The sequence below is a fragment of the Arvicanthis niloticus genome, chromosome 27 (assembly GCF_011762505.2).
Source record: "Arvicanthis niloticus isolate mArvNil1 chromosome 27, mArvNil1.pat.X, whole genome shotgun sequence".
Taxonomy (NCBI): domain Eukaryota; kingdom Metazoa; phylum Chordata; class Mammalia; order Rodentia; family Muridae; genus Arvicanthis; species Arvicanthis niloticus.
The window spans coordinates 20,798,372-20,816,499 of record NC_133435.1 but is presented as its reverse complement, the minus strand read 5'-3'; the positions used below and the strand labels follow the sequence as shown (position 1 = coordinate 20,816,499).

Here is an 18,128-nt window from a genome sequence, read left to right as displayed (position 1 = left end):
TGTTTTGGATATGACCAAAACTACTCTGAAAAGCACCCCCAAAACACTTTGTAAATTGCAGTTTTTCCCAACATTGCCAATTTTCACTTTCTTTCCCAGAGAGGCCTTGGACAGGAATCATTTGTTTGTGCTGAGGGTCCTGAGGCACAGGATCCTGAGCAGTCAGACTCTGGAGCTCTCACTTGTAATGTGAGCCACCTGCCTCCTTACAGCCTTACCCTGTTGGTTTGCCTGTTCTTCACAATTATTCTCTTTCTGTTTCTCCTTTACTTCTGTTCCTTTCTTGCATCCCTTCTCTTCTATTTCTGGACATGCGTAGTTGAATCTATATGACTAGATTGGGATATATTACAATTCTGTGGCATCTGGCATCCTATTTACATGCAGTTTTGTAAATGTATCCTCGGCTGTCATAAAGTCACAAGTTTAGGTCCCTCTGTATGTGTTCTTTGAGTCTGGGAAATTTTGTTAGGAGAATGAATTCCCTTTTGATCATACCGTGTGATCCTAGTTCCTCTGCATGCCAAAGAATCATTACATTAGTAGATACAAAATCGTCTGCCACTGGACAATAATGGACAGTTACAGGGTAATTAAATGATGGAGCATCCTCAGCCAGGACAAGTCACAGTAGCCACCATCAGGGCTGTTCCCAATAGTAATAGGGAAACACCAGCTAAGTTCTCAGTTCTGTTGTCTGCTTTAGTTGGGAATCAGCGTGCATTTACGTTGCAGTAGCGTTATCCTTGTGATGTTCATCAATAATGAAGTTAGTGGCTCTGTTTTGTCATCTCATGCAGCACTCAGGTACAATGTCATGACTGTGAGAGAAGGATCTGCCCAGTGGACTTCCATTTGTGCTCTGAGAACTGAAACAACTAAACCACACTTAACTGATGCTAAGCCAGGACAGGTACATGTATTTACTACCAAGTCTAGAAAGTGAAGTTTTCAGGGTTATAGTTTATCTGAGGTCTATTGCTGTTGTTGTTATTGTTATTGTTAGAATTTTTTAAAGGGCATTCAAGGTTATTTAAGTGTGGTCATTGTGACTGCATGCCAACTGAAATCTCCCATACCAAAGGGAGAAAAATCCCAAGTTCCTAATGTACACAACTACCACTAAGTCATTAAATATCGAGAAAAAGAAAAAAACAGTCCAAGTTACTTTTGCAGGAATTCTGTTGTGATTGTTACATATTGTGCTAGTTTTGGTTTTTTGGGGGGTTTTTGTTTTGTTTTGTTTTTTGTCATTTTGACCTAAGTTAGAGAGTCAGGCGAGAAAAAGGAACCTCAATAGAGACAATATCTCCATCAGACTGGTTCATAGACAAGCCTGTGAGGCATTGGGAACAGATGTGGGAGGCCCTAGCTCTCTATGGACAGTGCTGTCACTGAGCAGTGGTCTTAAGTTATATAAGAAAGCAGGCTGAGCAAACCAGTGAACAATGTTCCTGCACAACCCCTGCTTCAGTTCCTATCTCCAAGTCTGTCTTGAGTTCCTGCCCTGACTTCTCTCAGCAACCATCTGTGGTAGGGACATATAACTTAACTCCCAACATACAAGTTGCTTCTGGTCAGTGTTTCTTTCTTGTTATTTTGTTTGTTTGTTTGTTGTTTTTGTTTTAATCACAGCAATAAAAACAAAACTAAGACAGATACCACCTTCACAGGTACCACCTTCTCTCCATTCAGAAGATGTATACTGAGTACCCAGTATGCACAGGGGCACTGGGATACTGAGGTCAGCGAAGCCAGGACCTTGACCTCATGAAGCTTATGGTTCCTTTGGGAGTCAGGGTCTGACAGACAATGAAAACAAAAATAAAATAAACAAAACTCACAAAAGAAAAACAAACAAACAAAATCCATAAAACAATTAGCAATTCAGGGAACTGTTAGGGAGACAGGTGAGGGTAAAGGAGAACATGAAGAGCTGAACTAATTCACACATCATTCTCGGCAGCCACTGAAAGAGGTGGAGTTTAGACTGAGATTCAGTTGAAAGGCAGTGCAAAGAGCCAGAGGCAGGGCATTGTGGAGAGAGGGCAGCATAAGTAAAGACTGAAGGCATGAAGGAGCGTCGGGGGTTCCAAATTAAAAACCCACAAAAACCAAAACAACAACAACAACAACAACAAAAATACAACAAAACAAACAAACAAAATCTGCTGTGGTTAGTTTGTGTGTGTGTACGTGTGTGTCTGTGTGTGTGTCTCTTTCTGTCTCTCTCTCTCTCTCTCTCTCTCTCTCTCTCTCTCTCTCTCTCTCTCTGTGTGTGTGTGTGTGTGTGTGTGCCTGTGTGTGTGTGTGGACTGGAAGAGGCAGTGGACATCAGGCTCCAGAGTAAGTAGGAGCCTGGTAGTCTCGGAACCCATGGACCATGAGAAGACTGGATTGTAGAATACATACAGTGCAAAGTCAATAAACTTTTAACTGTAGAGTCCGTATCTCATGTGAATGTCTGACATTTTTCCTCAGCTGCTTTTGGAAGGATGAAGTTTGGTGAGCATGTGTCTGTGTTGATTTACAGTATAAGCAAACAAGACCAGCAACGTGAGAACTGTCTTCTCAGTAGAGGGTGACTGAAACTCAGTAGACAAATAAGGATATTGGGGCCTTCTGCTCATTCAAGTTGCAGATATTTGATATTTGGGGATGAGGGAAGATTGAGTATCAATGATCAATTTTGTTATCAGTGTGTCATCTACCATGATCATCTTTGAGAACATCAGGTTTTGAGAGGAGATAATGTCACTGTTAGACACCTGGCATAAGACCCTAATGCAACATGGGCCATCAAACATTGACTGATGAATGCTTCACTAGGTAGGCAGGCTAGCTGGATATCATCTGAGGCTTTACAGCTATGGAATTGTAGAGATGCTACACTGTAGACTTCTAGGAGAACCCATATTCAGAAATGATCTGGCTCCTCCTCTTTCTTTTAGAGAGGAAGAGAGGACTTGAATCTTTTTCTCCAGATGTCTCTACTTCTCCATAAACACCTTGGTTATTTTTGTGGGACTTGAGTTTGTGTTTTGTTTTTCTTCCACACAGCAATAGGCATGGCATTCTTTGCCCCTAGGTTTATAATAAATCATTTTCATTTGTTTTAATGACGTAATTATCATTGCTGAGATGATGTATTGTGAAGTCATGAAATTAGCTTTTCCAGGAGTTCAGTGGGCTCTGCACGTACCCTGGCTTTAGCCAATCTTAAAGCAACTGATGCAAGAAGGATCATAAACCATGTTCCGACACACATGCACACATTTCCCACTAAGTCAGAAAGAGTGGAAAAAAGGGAATTGGCTGCATGTATTTCTATATTATTGATGGTAGCTTGCTAATTACCTTGGAAATCTTTAGAGGCAGTATTTTTTTAAGTTAATAAAATGCATGAATTTGAGAGGGAACATGAAAAGAGCCCTAAAGAAAGAATTTGTCTGGCTGTAATACATTCTAGGGGTGTGTGTGTGTGTGTGTGTGTGTGTGTGTGTGTGTGTGTGTGTATTGGAATGCTTATTTTATGATATTATTTAAATTTACAAGTGCTTGGTCAAAGAAAAAAATAAATGGTGAAGAAATAAATTGTGTATGTTGGAATAATTTAAATACCAGGAGACAAAGATGATTTAGAGTGGTCTAAAGAAACATACATATTGTTTAAATTACACATACACACACACACACACACACACACACACACACGCCTAGAATGTATTACAGCCAAATAAAATGGAGCTCACCTGCTTCATTACACCAGGTCAAGTGCTGTTGGAGAAAGGAGTTGAAAGTTCCTGCCCTCCGGGAACAAACTACATCAAACACCAGGCATGATCCAATCTGCAGATACATGCACTCACAGGGAGAGAATGTTCAGCTGTCTCTGCCATGGGAATGCCCCTAAAGAGGGCAAGGTTCCAGTATGCACCACAGAGGAGAGAAGGTAGCAACTGTGGAATTCAGCATAAAAAGGGTACTTGTAGACACCAAATGAGCTCAAGAATATGCCAGTGACCTAACTGAAGTGTCAAAGAGCTTAAAGGAAAAAAAATGAAGGAAAGATTGGGACTATCAGGATGCCTGCACCTGGAAGACGGCTGTAAAACAAAGAGATTAGAGCCCAGGTGCAAAGTCATTGCTGCAACTAAGTAGAAGAATTACCTCGAAAGAGCTCAAGGAGCCCTACAAAGGGTTGTTAGAACCCTCACCTCCAGGGAAGAGACACAGATGAACAAGGGCTAGAACAAACACCATGTGATTTGTGATTGGGACTCTGGACATAACAAATGGATGAAAACTCAGTAGTGAAAATGAAGGTGCTAGAATGCTCATCTTTGAGTCAACTCAGAGTTATCAAAATAAAGGCGGACGTGAAAATGCCTTAGTAAGAATAGTCTGTGTTTCATGAGTTGAATTCTATGTTTATACCCTCATAGGAAGACCAGGGATGAGCTAACACTTGCCACTTCCTGAGTAAATGCTTAGAAATAAAGACTAGCAAGAAACCGGAGGAAGCCATTATATATTAATTTTTCACCACGTTTACTTGGGTCTGTTTCTATGGGCAAATGCTTGTTGCCAAAGCCCACCTCCTGCCTACTTCCTGCCCACCTCCTGCCTACTTTCTGCCCACCTCCTGCCCACTTCCTGTCCACCCTTGTGCTTCTACTATGGCAGTCTATCTTCCTAAGACTGCTGCCGATTCTGCATGCCTGTGGCTCATTTTCTTGCATTGTACCGAGTGAATCCCCTTAGTTCCTTCGCACACAGTCTGAAATGGCACTTAACGTGTCCCGGATTCTAACTACTCCCTCATTCCTGGATTCGAGGGAGCCTGTGGGGAAAAGGAAATTCAGCTAGCCATGAAAGTTCTTTTTGTATTTTGGCTTTTGTTTGTTTTGTTTTCTTGTTGTTCCTAAGCATCCTTAGCTGCACAGATCCTCGGCAGCGAAAACCTTCTGGTTGAAACTCTGGAGGAAGCAGAGAATAACATCTTAAGAGATTTTCACATGTGCAGAACAAACATCTTCCACTGAGGTTTTAAAAATAGTCCCCTTAAGCTTTAACATGTGTGGGAATAGTGCTTGCTCAGGTAACCACAAGCCAGGCCTGCACACGCAGGCCCTCAGCACTGCACAGCAGGCACATGAGCCTAGATGCTGAGAACTTGGTTTTTATTGCCTGGTCTTCCAGAATTTTCCCAGTCTGCAGCTCTACTCAGGAAGAAAGGGTTCTTAGTCCCCAGCTCCCTTAAGACGGCAGGCAAGTACACCAAGCTCTCTCCCTCTGGGCATACCCTTGGCAGGTATGTGGGGAGCCTCTAGAAATCCAGCCAGTGAGTCAATAGGCATGTTTCAGCTGTTCTATGACTGACTGACTCTCTCTCTCTCTCTCTGTTCCTCCCTTCCTTCCTTCCTTCCTTCCTTCCTTCCTTCCTTCCTTCTTCTCTCTTCCTTCCTTTCTATTTTTCTTCTCTCCATTCCTTCCTTCTTCCCTCCCTCCCTTCCTTCTTCTTTCTCTTTTTCTCCTCTCTCACTCTCTCTCCCTCCCTTTTCTCTTTTTCCTCTTCTTTCCTTCTCTCTTTGCTTTGTTTATCTCTCTGTCTCTCTGTGTCTGTTTGTCTCTGTCTCTCTGTGTCTGTGTTTGTCTCTTTGTCTCTCTCTGTCTCTCACTCTCTGTGTCTCTGTGTCTCTCTGTCTCTCTCTCTCTCTGTGTCTCTCTCTCTCTTCTTAAGTACAGTGGTGACAGAACACCTCATCATTCTTCTTTCCTTTTGTGTCTACACAGGAAAATCCATCAACGTGAGAATGGAGGAAAACTGTGACTCCACAGAGAGTCCCCAGGGCCAAGGGCGGCAGAACGCCAACAAGTGCGGGTGGCTGAGAAAGCAAGGAGGCTTTGTCAAGACTTGGCACACCCGCTGGTTTGTGCTCAAGGGGGATCAGCTTTATTATTTCAAAGATGAAGATGAAACCAAGCCCTTGGTAAGTAGGAAAAATTATCCCTGTAGACCATAGGGATCCATGCAGCTGATGGAGACAGAGGGGTCTCAGTCTCCCCACGGTATGTGTTCACAGGCATTTTGTCTGCTTCTTCTCCATGGTTTGCTTACATTTGGACATGATGAACTATCTAATTGAGACTCCAGGGCAAATTACAGTTGTCCAATGTTAATTTTGAAGGGACAGAATGTCTGAATCCCTCAGGCAAACTACTTCATGAGAAAATATTAGTGGGCATCTATTATTAGGGGATACAGCTCATAGCCAAGGCAGCTTTTTTTTCCCCTTTTTCCCCTAAGGAATAAGTTGAAAATCTATATTTTAAAGGAGACTGCATTCATAGCCATACTCCTCTGGGGACAGTTTCTGTGTTCTCTGTGGTTCTTTAGTGGTCATTTATTTCCTTGTGTTCTCAGCCACAAGTTTCAAGACTGTAACAAAGAAAAAAGCAAAAGTACTTGAGTTTTTCTCAGTCATTGCTTATCAAACAAGGAAAGATGCAAAAAAAGACCTCACCACTGTGCCTTTCCTTTGTCCACATCTAGGGGATATAGAAATGAGAGAAGGAGGAGCATCTTCTTGAGGCTACTTCCTCTCCTTTTCAAAGTTCAAGGTCTTAACTAGGAATTTGAATTGGAACTCAGTTTTCGAGTTTTAAGTTCATGAAGCATGATAATTTCACAGGATTCTCATTCCTGTAATGCAATTACATAAAAACGCTGTAAGTTCATGCTTTAAACCCCAGTAATTTATCTGAGATTGCTACTAGCTTTTGCGTATTTGCCAGAGTTATGATTCACATTACTGTCTTATAAAAATGTATTGTTTAGCCGGGCGGTGGTGGCGCACGCCTTTAATCCCAGCACTTGGGAGGCAGAGGCAGGTGGATTTCTGAGTTCGAGGCCAGCCTGGTCTACAGAGTGAGTTCCAGGACAGCCAGGACTACACAGAGAAACCCTGTCTCGAAAAAACAAAAAAAATGTATTGTTTATATAGCCATCTTTATCTATCTATTCATATGCACGCATGCACGTATAGACACCTATTGTTACTACTCATATCTACATGTGGTTAGGGATGACCACTTGAGACTGGACAACCTATATGAAAGTTCCATAAGGGATCCAAATTAAGTGATTTCTTATGGCATTGTCTATGATGGACATAAGTCATTAGGGGAGCAAGCAGAGAATTCATCTGCTTTTCTGGTCATTGTTGTCGTTCATAGGTTGAACAGCTAGGTAAGAATATTCATTGCTTTTCTTCTTTGGTATCTTGCAGAGTGGGGCCAGGCCTATTCTCTACTACACTACTTAATTATTTCTACTCAGAGTTATACTCCAATTTGAAAGAATGAAGGGTAAATGACATGGAAAAATCTTGTGGAGGTTTACAATAGGGTTTTGACTTTTAATTGAACCCATATCCTTATGTCTGATAGGTGAGTGGTCCTCCATTGAGCTAAATCCCCAGGTCACTCAATCCCTCTTTTTCTTGCTCCCTACATTCTTCCTCCTCTTCTTTTCTGTCTCTGTCTCTGTCTCTGTCTCTCTCTCTCTCTCTCTCTCACACACACACACACACCCATGTACATTTGAAATGCAGTTTCCTAACTTGCTCAGGTTAACTTAGAATTTACCCTGTAACTCAGGAAGGCCTTGAACCTGTAATCCTCCTGACTCAGCTTTCTAAGTATCTGGGATTACAGACTTGTGTCTCCAGGCCAAATTTTAAAATAGGTTTTAAAGACTTAAATGAAGAAAATCTTTACAAATGTTATAATTGGGAAAATTTTGTATTTGTACATCTTTGTTTACCAGCTAAACCAACGTTGCTGATGAGCAGCTAGACAAGAAGTATAAATCCCAGAGTTCCTTGCTTCTCAGCTCAGCCTTTGCTCTTCCACTAATCCATCACCAGAAATGTTTCTTAATTGTTTATATTCAATTTAATGTTTCCAATAAGATGTACTTGTTCTTCATGTATGACTTCCAGTTTTAAAGAGCATAGTCTATCATTTTGGGAGGTCCTGAGGTGGAAACAGCTCCAGTTTATAGTATTGGAAGTGACAGGTGGCTAGTCATACGCCATAGGCAGACAGGAAGCAGAGACCTCAGACAGTACCCAGAAGTGGATGGTGCCATCAAGGCCTGCCCTTGAAAACCTACTTCTGTTAGGTAATCCACACCCAAAGTTTCCACAGACTTCCAACAAAGCAGTGGACCAAGTGTTCAAGTACATGAATCTATGGGGATATCATTTTATTCTGTTTTATATTATTTTAGTCAGGATTTCATATCACCCAGTCTGATCTTGAACTTGCTGTGTCATGATGAATGATTATGAATTGGCATTCCCTTGTCTTAAAATCCCAAGTGCCCAAATTGCAGGCATACACCATCATTCTTGGTTAGTGGGGGCATTTCACACTCAGACAATAGCAGCTCCATATTTATAAGTGTGGAAACAGGGCAAGAGATTGAGAGAGATAGATGGGGCCGTGTGCAAAGGATTCTGTTTTCTAGGCAGAGACTGGATTTCCCTCTGCACAGTGGGAAGCAATTTCCAGACAAACCACCCAATCTTGACAGCCATTTCCTAATATGTTGACAACCTGCTCACGACACCATTTTCCCGATTAGGTTTATCTTCCATCCGTATCTTCAACTTTCATCTCTCTCAGAACTTGGGGTACATCTGATTTACTGTATCCCAGTCTTGTTTATGTGGACTCAGCATCATTTTTCATACTCTCCCTCATTGTTCATGGCTTCCCAGATGCCCAACTGCCTGCCCAAGTTGGAGGACTTCAGAAGTCTCCGTACCACTTCTCCTGTGTTTTCTTCTTGAGTAGAAGGTGAATTTGCTTCAAGTTCACCATTTTCTAAGGATGACTGGCAGTAGTTTAACAGCCCTGACTAAGGCTTTCTAGCAGTACATTAGAAGCTTACCTCAAAAGTAATAACTTACCTATTCAGCTTAAAAATACATGAAACTAAATACTACATGTTATTTTTTTTTTTTAGAAATCAATAATGAACCTTGCAATTTTAGTTCATTAGGATGAAACTGTTGAGAACTGGCTGGTGACAAGTGAATGCTCTAATGCAGGGACAAATTTTAGATAGTCAAAAACTGCAGACAATTGAAAACTCTGCAGTTGAGTTTGGTTGTTTCGGGGGGGGGGGCGGAAAATACAGAAAGTGATCTATGTAGGTATTTATGCAACTATTATTTTATCATACATAGGCTGATGCTGTCAGCATTTTATATAGCTACATTTTTCCAGATTTTCAGATTTATTTTCTGTTTTGATTTTTTAACCTTATAATAAACTAATATCTAAATATGGAGAAAAAGTTTAAAATCTATACAGAAGACTACAAAAATATTTTTCCCTCATCATATACTCCTAAGCTTTGGAACAATTATTTTTAAAGGATGTTTTAAACAGATTTAATACAAGTTCATGAAAATATTCACTTGTCCATCTTTCCTTAATAATTACGACACGGCTAAGAGAGATGACTCAGCAGTTAGGAGCACTCGTTGCTTTATTAAAGACCCAGGTTCAGTTTCTAACACCCACATGGCAGGTTACAACCGTAACTCTGGTTCCAAGGAAACCAGGCATACATGTGGGACACATATATACATGCAGGCAAACTACTAATACACATAAGATAAAAACACAAATATTAACAAATGATCAACAGCCGAAGCTTTGGTTGTAGCTATTTGACATGGGTATTGCTGTTTCTAAAAGAGGCAATGCCATGGGTATATTAAAGATCCTGTGGGACAATCTGTCTTATTTCTTGATGTATACTATAACTTAAATAAAACTAAGTTTTGCCTTGGGCCTTGCTGGTGAATTCCTCCAATACACTTCTATGCTAGGAGGGCAGCAGGAAGCATCGATTTTTAGAATCTAGTGTGAGACTTCTGAGAAAATGGCCAAAAGCCAGACAGTCACCAACCCAATTAGTATAGTTTAAACTTTCCACCACAGATATTGATCCACATGTGTGGGGAATGGTTTTTGCTGGGCCTGATGAAGACAACATTATATTGGATCACAATGGATTGTCCTAACTCAGAGTACAACGGGCTGCTGAGTATTGTAACCTGAGGGCTGACCTCCAAATGTGCAGAATTGATTGTTGATTAAAGAGCAAGGTCTAATTTTATACTTAATGAAAGTCGTGAGTTTGTGAAATCTCAAAACCTCTCAGGCACTTGCTGTTCCCTACTACAAACTAGGAATCCAAAGAAGAAAAGCCACAGTGTTATAAGTGTTTATAGTAATACTGCAAATGTAAGGAATGAATTTCACTCTCAAATCTAAGACAGACAAGAGACTTGTATATGGTGTCTGAGGCATTCAGTATTTAAAGCGGAACATAGAATCGTAGTGCGTGTCTTCATGAGGTTTTAGGGATTCTTTGGGATTTCATAGAAGTTGTTTATTAAGAGATGGGAGATATGATTAATTCAAATCATTTTATTCCATGGTTCAGTAATTTCTCATTGCTTACCTCTATTTGCAAAATAAGTGTAGTGTTTTTTTTGGTTTTTTTGTTTTTTTATTTATTTATTTTTTTTTACGTCGGACAAAAAGACTTTGGAGTAAAATTCTTTGTGTTAAACTTCAGCTATCTGCTGACAGATCGTGGCCCTTTGGGAAAATGACTGGGAGTAGTGAGTTTTTAATGTGCTGTTTGTCCAATGCGATCCAGATCACCTTACTCATGAAGTTACTATTGGGGAGTAAAAGATAACTAATTCTCATGCCGTCTTAGCCAAGGGCTGAGCAGTTTAGAAGTGATGAGAGAATGTATGTGGGCAATTTCCTGATGCGCTCACACGTCATAAACAGAAAAGCAGCACCATCTGTCCATATGGGAGTTTCCCTTCAAGATAATATCCAAACTATCCATGTCATTGATCATTCCTAAACTCAATGCATAGGTTTCTAGTGTCCCCTAACAGGGAATTCTATAGGAAACAGAATATACAGTGGAGTATGTGTGTGTGTGTCTGTGTCTGTGTGTCTGTGTCTGTGTGTCTGTGTCTGTGTGTGTATGTGTGTATATATTTGTGTGTCGGTGTGCTGTGTCTGTGTGTGTATGTGGTATATATGGTGTGTCTGTGTATGTGTGTATGTATGTCTGTCTGTGTGTGTATGTATATATGTCTGTCTGTCTGTCTGTCTGTCTGTCCATCTGTCTCTGAGCAAGAGAGAGAAATCTGCTTCAAGAAGCACTTTAGATGCTCAGGCTGCCAGTTATTTTCCACTTCTTAACTTTTGCTTCCAAATTCAACATGGCATCCTTTCCCCTCAAACAGCCAGGACGGATATCAAGGCTTACTGCCTAGGGGGATTAAGAGGCACTGGTCCGTGACTGCTCACGTACCCTTACTTAGATGCACTGGATCACTATGGTAGTTACTTTTGTTGTGTTGCTGTGATAAACACCACAACCAGATATAAATAGAGAAGAAAGAAAGGGTTTACTTCAGCTTATGGCTCCAGAAGACGGACTGAGAATACCTGTCGGTGCATAGAGGGACACTCAGCTAAAAAACAGATGGTTAGGCAGAGGATTAGAGCATGAGGGTTTCCTTCATCCTAAACATTCTGTAAATTGGTTTTAGCCACTCTGGGCATTTGTCAGCAACAATTGACTTCAGTTGCTGTGTGTACAGGTTCTCTAATCATGCTGCCTGGGTTATGTGAGTGGCCTCAGGCTTTGGAAAAAACTATTGTCCATACTTTGTCACCGTCTTCCATAAAATATCTACCTTACGATTGTGAGCTTCATGAAGTGTTTCAGGATGAAACACAGTACCTGGTCTCATTAAGCACTTAATACATATAGCTATTGTCCTACTGATAGCACCACTGCCACCACCGCCACCCACCACCCACCATCATGATCACTGCTAACCTCTCTGATAATCAGAGGACCCTGACACAGAGGAGAAGTTAGAATCCATAATACACACTTCAATTAATTGTATAATGAAGAAAAAGAAAAATTATTTGATTGTCAGTGTATCTTAGCTTCACAAGGAGTTTCTTGGCCATGGTCATGTTAATTTCCAAGCAATAGCTGGCTTAGTTTCATTTGTGGAATGTGTTGCCAACACTGAAATCCCAGCAACCCTTCCAGCAAAAGCAGTGCTCACAACTGTCCTCTCTTCTCTCTGCTTAACTCATTTGGGGCTCCTTCAAAGTTGCCAAAAACGGGTTCGGATGGCACCCAAGAAGACTTAAGGAAATCTCTTTGCAAAATTTCCAAGAAAGAAAGCCCTGTCTTTCTAGTTTCCTATAGCGCAGATTTATCAGCACCAATCTGGAGGGAAGCTACAGGAGTTGGATCCTTTGTGGTTCGTGCCTTTCACTCCTGGCTGCTAGCTAGTTGATGATGCAAGTCAACATACGGGAGTCCAACCATCCATGTTTTCTTTGCCTCATTAGCAGAGACTTTAGCACTTTACATTATGCTCCTGAGAGAGACAGAAGTAAAAGCAGGACGTGTGAGGGTATTGATTTCCTTTGAACATTTATATTTTGGGGGGGTTGATTTCCTCCTGGCATTTCACAGTCATTTGTAACTTCTCTTTGAGCTTTTTGTTGCCGGTAGATCTGCCTGGATTTAGCTTTATGCCGTCTAAATCCAGCCTCCATCCATTTTCCCAGAACTATTGCTGCATGTTCCTTAACCCAGGGACTATTAATCAATGCAAATTAAATAAATTATAAATTATAAACTTTTTTTTTTTTACTTTTTATATTTGTAGAAAAAACATTAAAGCAGAAGTTCTTACTCTTGTGTTTTGGATTTTGGTGTATGATATGTAATTTATTTTTGAGTCTCATCCACATCATAGGATGTATTTATTTTTTGTTACCTAAGAATGTGCTCTGGTGTCACTATACCACACTTTAGTTTGTTTGACAGGTGGTGGGTCTTTGAGCTGTCTTTCTTCTTAGCTATTATGAATAATGCTGTGATGAATATTTACATACAGCTTTTTGAATGTGAACATATGATTTTATTTCTTTTAGGAGTGGAGTTGCTGAGTCATATGTTAAGTGTGTCCAAGTCTGAGGAAACACACTGGTTGTTTTTAATTATTAAATTTTAATCTAAAATTCAAGTCTCTTATTCAGTTTAAAGTTCATCTGTGTCCTTTGATATCCACTCCAGCATATGCCAGTTTTACCAGCTCATTGTTGAGGGGGGTTCTGTTTTGTAGTAAGGAAGTTATTCTCTTTCCCTCTCCCTCTCCCTCTCCCTCTCCCTCTCCCTCTCCCTCTCCCTCTCCCTCTCCCTCTCCCTCTCCCTCTCCTCTCCCTCTCCCTCTCCCTCTCCCTCTCCCTCTCCCTCTCCCTCTCCCTCTCCCTCTCCCTCTCCCTCTCCCTCCCCCTCCCCCTCCCCCTCCCCCTCCCCCTCCCTCTCCCTCCCCCTCTCCCACCCCCTCTCCCTCTCCCTCTCCCTCCCCCTCCCCCTCCCCCTCCCCCCCTCCCTCTCCCTCTCCCTTTCTCTCCTCCTCCCCCTCTCCCTCTTCCTCCCCCTCCCTCTCGCCCCTCCCTCCCCCTCCCCTTCCCCTTCCCCTCCCCCTTTCCCTCTTTCTCCCCCCTCTCCCTCTCCCTCCCCCTCTCCTTCCCCCTCCCCCTCTCCCTCTTCCTCCCCCTCTCCCTCTCCTTCCCCCTCCCCCTCTCCCTCTTCCTCCCCCTCTCCCTCTCCTTCCCCCTCCCCCTCTCCCTCTTCCTCCCCCTCTCCCTGTCCTTCTTCCTGCACCTCTCCCTCCCCCCTCCCCCTTTCTCTCCTCCTCCCCCTCCCTCTCGCCCCTCCCTCCCCCTCCCCTTCCCCCTCCCCTCCCCCTTTCTCTCATTCTCCCCCTCTCCCTCCTCTTCCCCCTCCCCTTCCCCCTCTTCCTTCCCCTCTCCCTCCCCCTCCCCCTCTCCCTCCTCTTCCCCCTCTCCCTCTCCCTTCCCTTCTCCTTCTCCCTCTCCCCCTCCTCTCCCCTTCCCCTCCCCCTCCCCCTCCCCCTCCCCTCCCTCTCCCTCTCCCCCTCCCTCTCCCTCTCTCATGTGTGTGTGATTGTGTTAGAAAAAGAGTGTCAGAGTACATATGTGTGTATGCATGTATGTGAGTGTGTGTGTATGAGTATGTGTCTCTGTTCACGTGTGTGTACATGTGTAAGAGAGTGAGTGTAAATATGTGCATGTGTGAACAGGTGTGTACATATATGTGAATGTGTGTGAGTGCATGAGTGTGAGAAAGATACAGAGAGAAGTGGGTAGAAGATGGAGAAAAAGGGAGAGAAAAGAAAGGAGAGGAAGAAGGAGGAGAAGGAGAGGGGGAGGACCAAAGACCATCTTTTTGTAGTCTCTTACACTAGGGCTGGCAGGGACAGGAGCATAGGCTATCAGGGCTGCATGCTTTTGTGGCTCTTATGTGCCTTTGTTGAATTTGTGACTGGTGACCATTATCTCAGATGCTTTGAACTCTGAAGCTGAGCATAAGATTGGGTCTGGTGTTCTGCTTTACCTCATAGCTCTCATATGGCAAGTACACCCTCCAGTTTCTGGCTTCCAGACGCCATCACCAAAGAGCTTACTTCTCATTGTTGTACTACCTTGCTGGAATATGGTGTGCTAGAACTTTCTATTCCTTTCTATCCTGCACTAATTCTCCCACCTGTGTCTCAGGTCCTGGGCAAACATCCTAAGCACGTGACTGACTGAGGTACAAGTTACAGGTACTCCCTGGTGGTGGCAGTACTCCCTGACTCCAGTGGTCATTTCTCCACATGTTTTGTTCTTGGTGTGTGCAGGCTGAAGTTGGCTATGGTAGTGGTGTGGCACTAAATTAAATTCCAATTTGGTATTCCTTAAACTTGTGGGATTCTCAGAACCTCTCTATTTCTGATTTTAGAGTCTAGAAACTAGTTTAGCATAAAGTCTAATTCCTATTCAGTATTATACTCACATTGATCATGTGATACTGTCAGATTTTAAAAGTTATTAGTCATAGATAAAATATGTTTGAGTTTTATCCTCCAAGATAAGTGGGGCCATCATTCTCTCATGAGCTAATTAACTATTGTTGGGTTGTCAAATCTATCTTCTGATTAACTTGAAACAGCATTCTGTTTATAGACCATGCCCTAACTTTAAGCTCCCATACAGTTTTTCATATGTGAAAATTTTAAGATACTGAATATATTGTACTAATTACCTATTTTATTTTTTGCTATTTTTCTTTTAACTCACCATTCCATTCTATTCCATAGTTATTGGAAGAGATTAGCAGAGTCTGTCCTTTTGTAGAATATTCCTTAGCTTATCTTTAGCAACCCAGATTGTTCATTCAACAAATCCTTTGGATATGGATCCAAACACAATAGAAAGATATGCTAAAGTTTTAAGCTCAATACAGATGAATAGATGCCCACCTCCTGCTTGGCCAGTTATGGAGCTGGCAAGGATAAGAACCTGAGCCTGTAGTTCTGGGCTCATGGGTCTGCATGTTTGTTCAGTAGGTTGTCATCTTGGCCTAGCTTGAAGTGTGCAACACTGCTTGAATAAATCAGTGTTGCCCTTCATTAGCTGTGGTATTTAATATTAATAACTTTCTACAGAAATGACAAGAAACACCAACATACCAGCAAGTGAGATGCTAGTGCATTGTTCAGGCAGCCTGGCAGGGCCAAGTTTCACTGTCTAATTTGAAATGTTTTCCTAGATGTTGTCTTTTGATGCCTTGAATTATATTTTTCTCAGATTTTAAAGGAGATATTTTGGAGGTCATGTCTGCTTTTTTAAATGACGGAACTGTGGGGGCCGCAGGCACACCATTCTCATTCATGATGTGTGTTGCCTTTCCTCTCTCCACCTTCTGTATTTCCTCAGTTCAGTGCAAAGATGAAGTTTCATTGGCTTCAGAGTTAATTTCACTGCGGATTTTCTGTAGGTTTTGCTCAATATCAATGTTGATCTTGTCTTCTAAAACTTAAATGATTATGATTCTTGCAGAAATATTATTTCTCAAACCTTGTCTGTAAAACCTGCACAGTAATATCCACAGACATTTGGAAATTGAGGCCTCTGCCTTTTAGGGGAGTGAGTAATATTTTCATTTTCTACCCACATAGATTTTGTAAATATTCTCAATTAGCTAAATTTTAAACCAACCTTGCTGAATGCAGTTCTAGCCATCAGCACAAATACTGACATGATGGCTTGTCTCTTAAGAGTCAGTCTTAAAACCTTCCTGGTTAAATAAATTATTGTGGTTACTGTTAAAGAGGCACTATTTATTTTAATGTTGGCTTTCTTCTTGTTAGTTCATCTTTCAGATATTTTAAAGGGAAATAAAACAAAACAAAACAACCACAAAAAGGGGGTCTCCACTGAAGTTCTACCTGAGATTATGAGATGAGTTAGAAATCTTAGACTGGATATTCTAACAATTAATCAATTTCAAAGATTAATATGTCTAAAGAAATCACTGTAGAGACTGCAGCTTCATGTCAGTGTCCAGAAAGTTTATAACTCCATCCCTTTGAATATTTATGGATCTTTGGGAATTGAACTGACACCTTTGACACATCATATGTAACCAATGTATCTTTACTCGATGGAGGGAAGAATTTGTAGACACTGCATTGACTGTCTTTCTAGGTTAATATTTCTTCAATTGACAGCTCAGGAGAAATTTCACTTTGCAAGGCCCTGTGTTCCATCAGAGGCATAGAGAAGGGAACTTTTGTCTTTTATCTCAGTCTTTTATTTATATGTCAGATTGGGGATGGGTCACACAATGCTGCCCCCAAGGACTTTCATTCTGAAGCACGTGCACTGATGGTATTTTGATAATGTTCAAATTTGGATGTCTTTGTGGAAGTTCCAGACTTTTACTGTGAAACACATCAGCAGTCTTATGGAAGTCTCCAGCATGAAAACAATAAGCCTTGTTATCTAAAAGTATAGCTAACTTTAGCAGTTCTTTGGTTTGGAATATATCAGAATGACAAGTGGAATGAGTCCCATTTGTCATTAGAGGTGGACTCTAAAGGAAACTTCTCCTTGCAGGCTGATTTCTCCAGGGATATAGTAGTGACATTGACTGTGAACTGTTGCTCTCTGTACTTGTCAGGTGATCATCAGTTCTCATGATGCTTTCTATAGACATTGACAAAACCAGGTAGAATAGTAAAAATTAAAACAAAATAAGTAAGCCATGCAGAAGTCCTCTGGAGGTGTGTGGGGAGGTGAGCAGGACTCATCTAGTGCCCAGAGGCTTCTGAGTAGATGCACTTGTGAAACTATGAAAGAGAAGGAGGGAGCCAGATATCAAGTTTGGAAAGTAGGAATATAGCTTCCAGTAAGGCCTATTGAAGAATCCTGGTTTTAAAACAATGATCACAAATTAAAGGCGTCATGCTGATTAAGCGTGCTATGTTAGCAACCCATAATTCTTGTATGTACTGAGAGAGTTCAGGAGATGGATTGATCGCTTATGAAGAACATGCCTGATACAGCACACCTGCTCACAGCTAACGCAGAGTTTTGGGAGTCACTAAATGGATCTGTGGTGTCTCTGTAGCATTCATAGTCATAGAGAATTCTTGTTTTGTTGTCTTGCCTAACTAACGGGATTCCGGGTCTCATTTCTGGCTGCCTTTACAGTTTATACAGGCTTCATGGAACAAAGCATATGTAACAGACGTGTGCACAAGAGAAAGATGCTGGTGGCCTGCAGCTGATGGCTGCAGCTGAGTTGCTGGAGATGAAATAGACGTGGCTCACTGGGAAGTATGTCATTGGTTTTCTTCTTAGCCTGAGGCAGACACACAATGTGAGAAGGTCTGTCCCACCTCTGCCATCTACTTTTGTGAGGACAATGGGATGTGTTTTTATGTCGGTGTAGTCCGAGAAAGGACTCCGAGAAATGTGGCCAAGGCACTCTCCCAAACTGTATTTCTATCTCAGGACTGTGATTAAAAGAAAAGACTGTGGGACTTGAACATGGCTGAGAGGTTAATGCTGGGGACAGAGTCAGACATGCATACCCGGGAGTGGAAGGCACTAATGAAGTT

General features: G+C 41.8%; 1 protein-coding gene across 2 annotated transcripts in view; it reads left to right on the top strand.

Moving 5' to 3' along the window:
* Positions 1–18,128, top strand: part of Arhgap24 (Rho GTPase activating protein 24) — a 375,083-nt gene that overhangs the window by 64,189 nt on the left and 292,766 nt on the right. For both annotated transcript variants that reach the window (XM_076926341.1, XM_076926342.1), the window contains exon 2: positions 5,797–5,993. In XM_076926341.1, coding sequence (XP_076782456.1) covers positions 5,817–5,993 — 177 coding nt within the window. In that variant the 5' untranslated portion in view covers positions 5,797–5,816. The remainder of the gene's footprint in view (positions 1–5,796; positions 5,994–18,128) is intronic.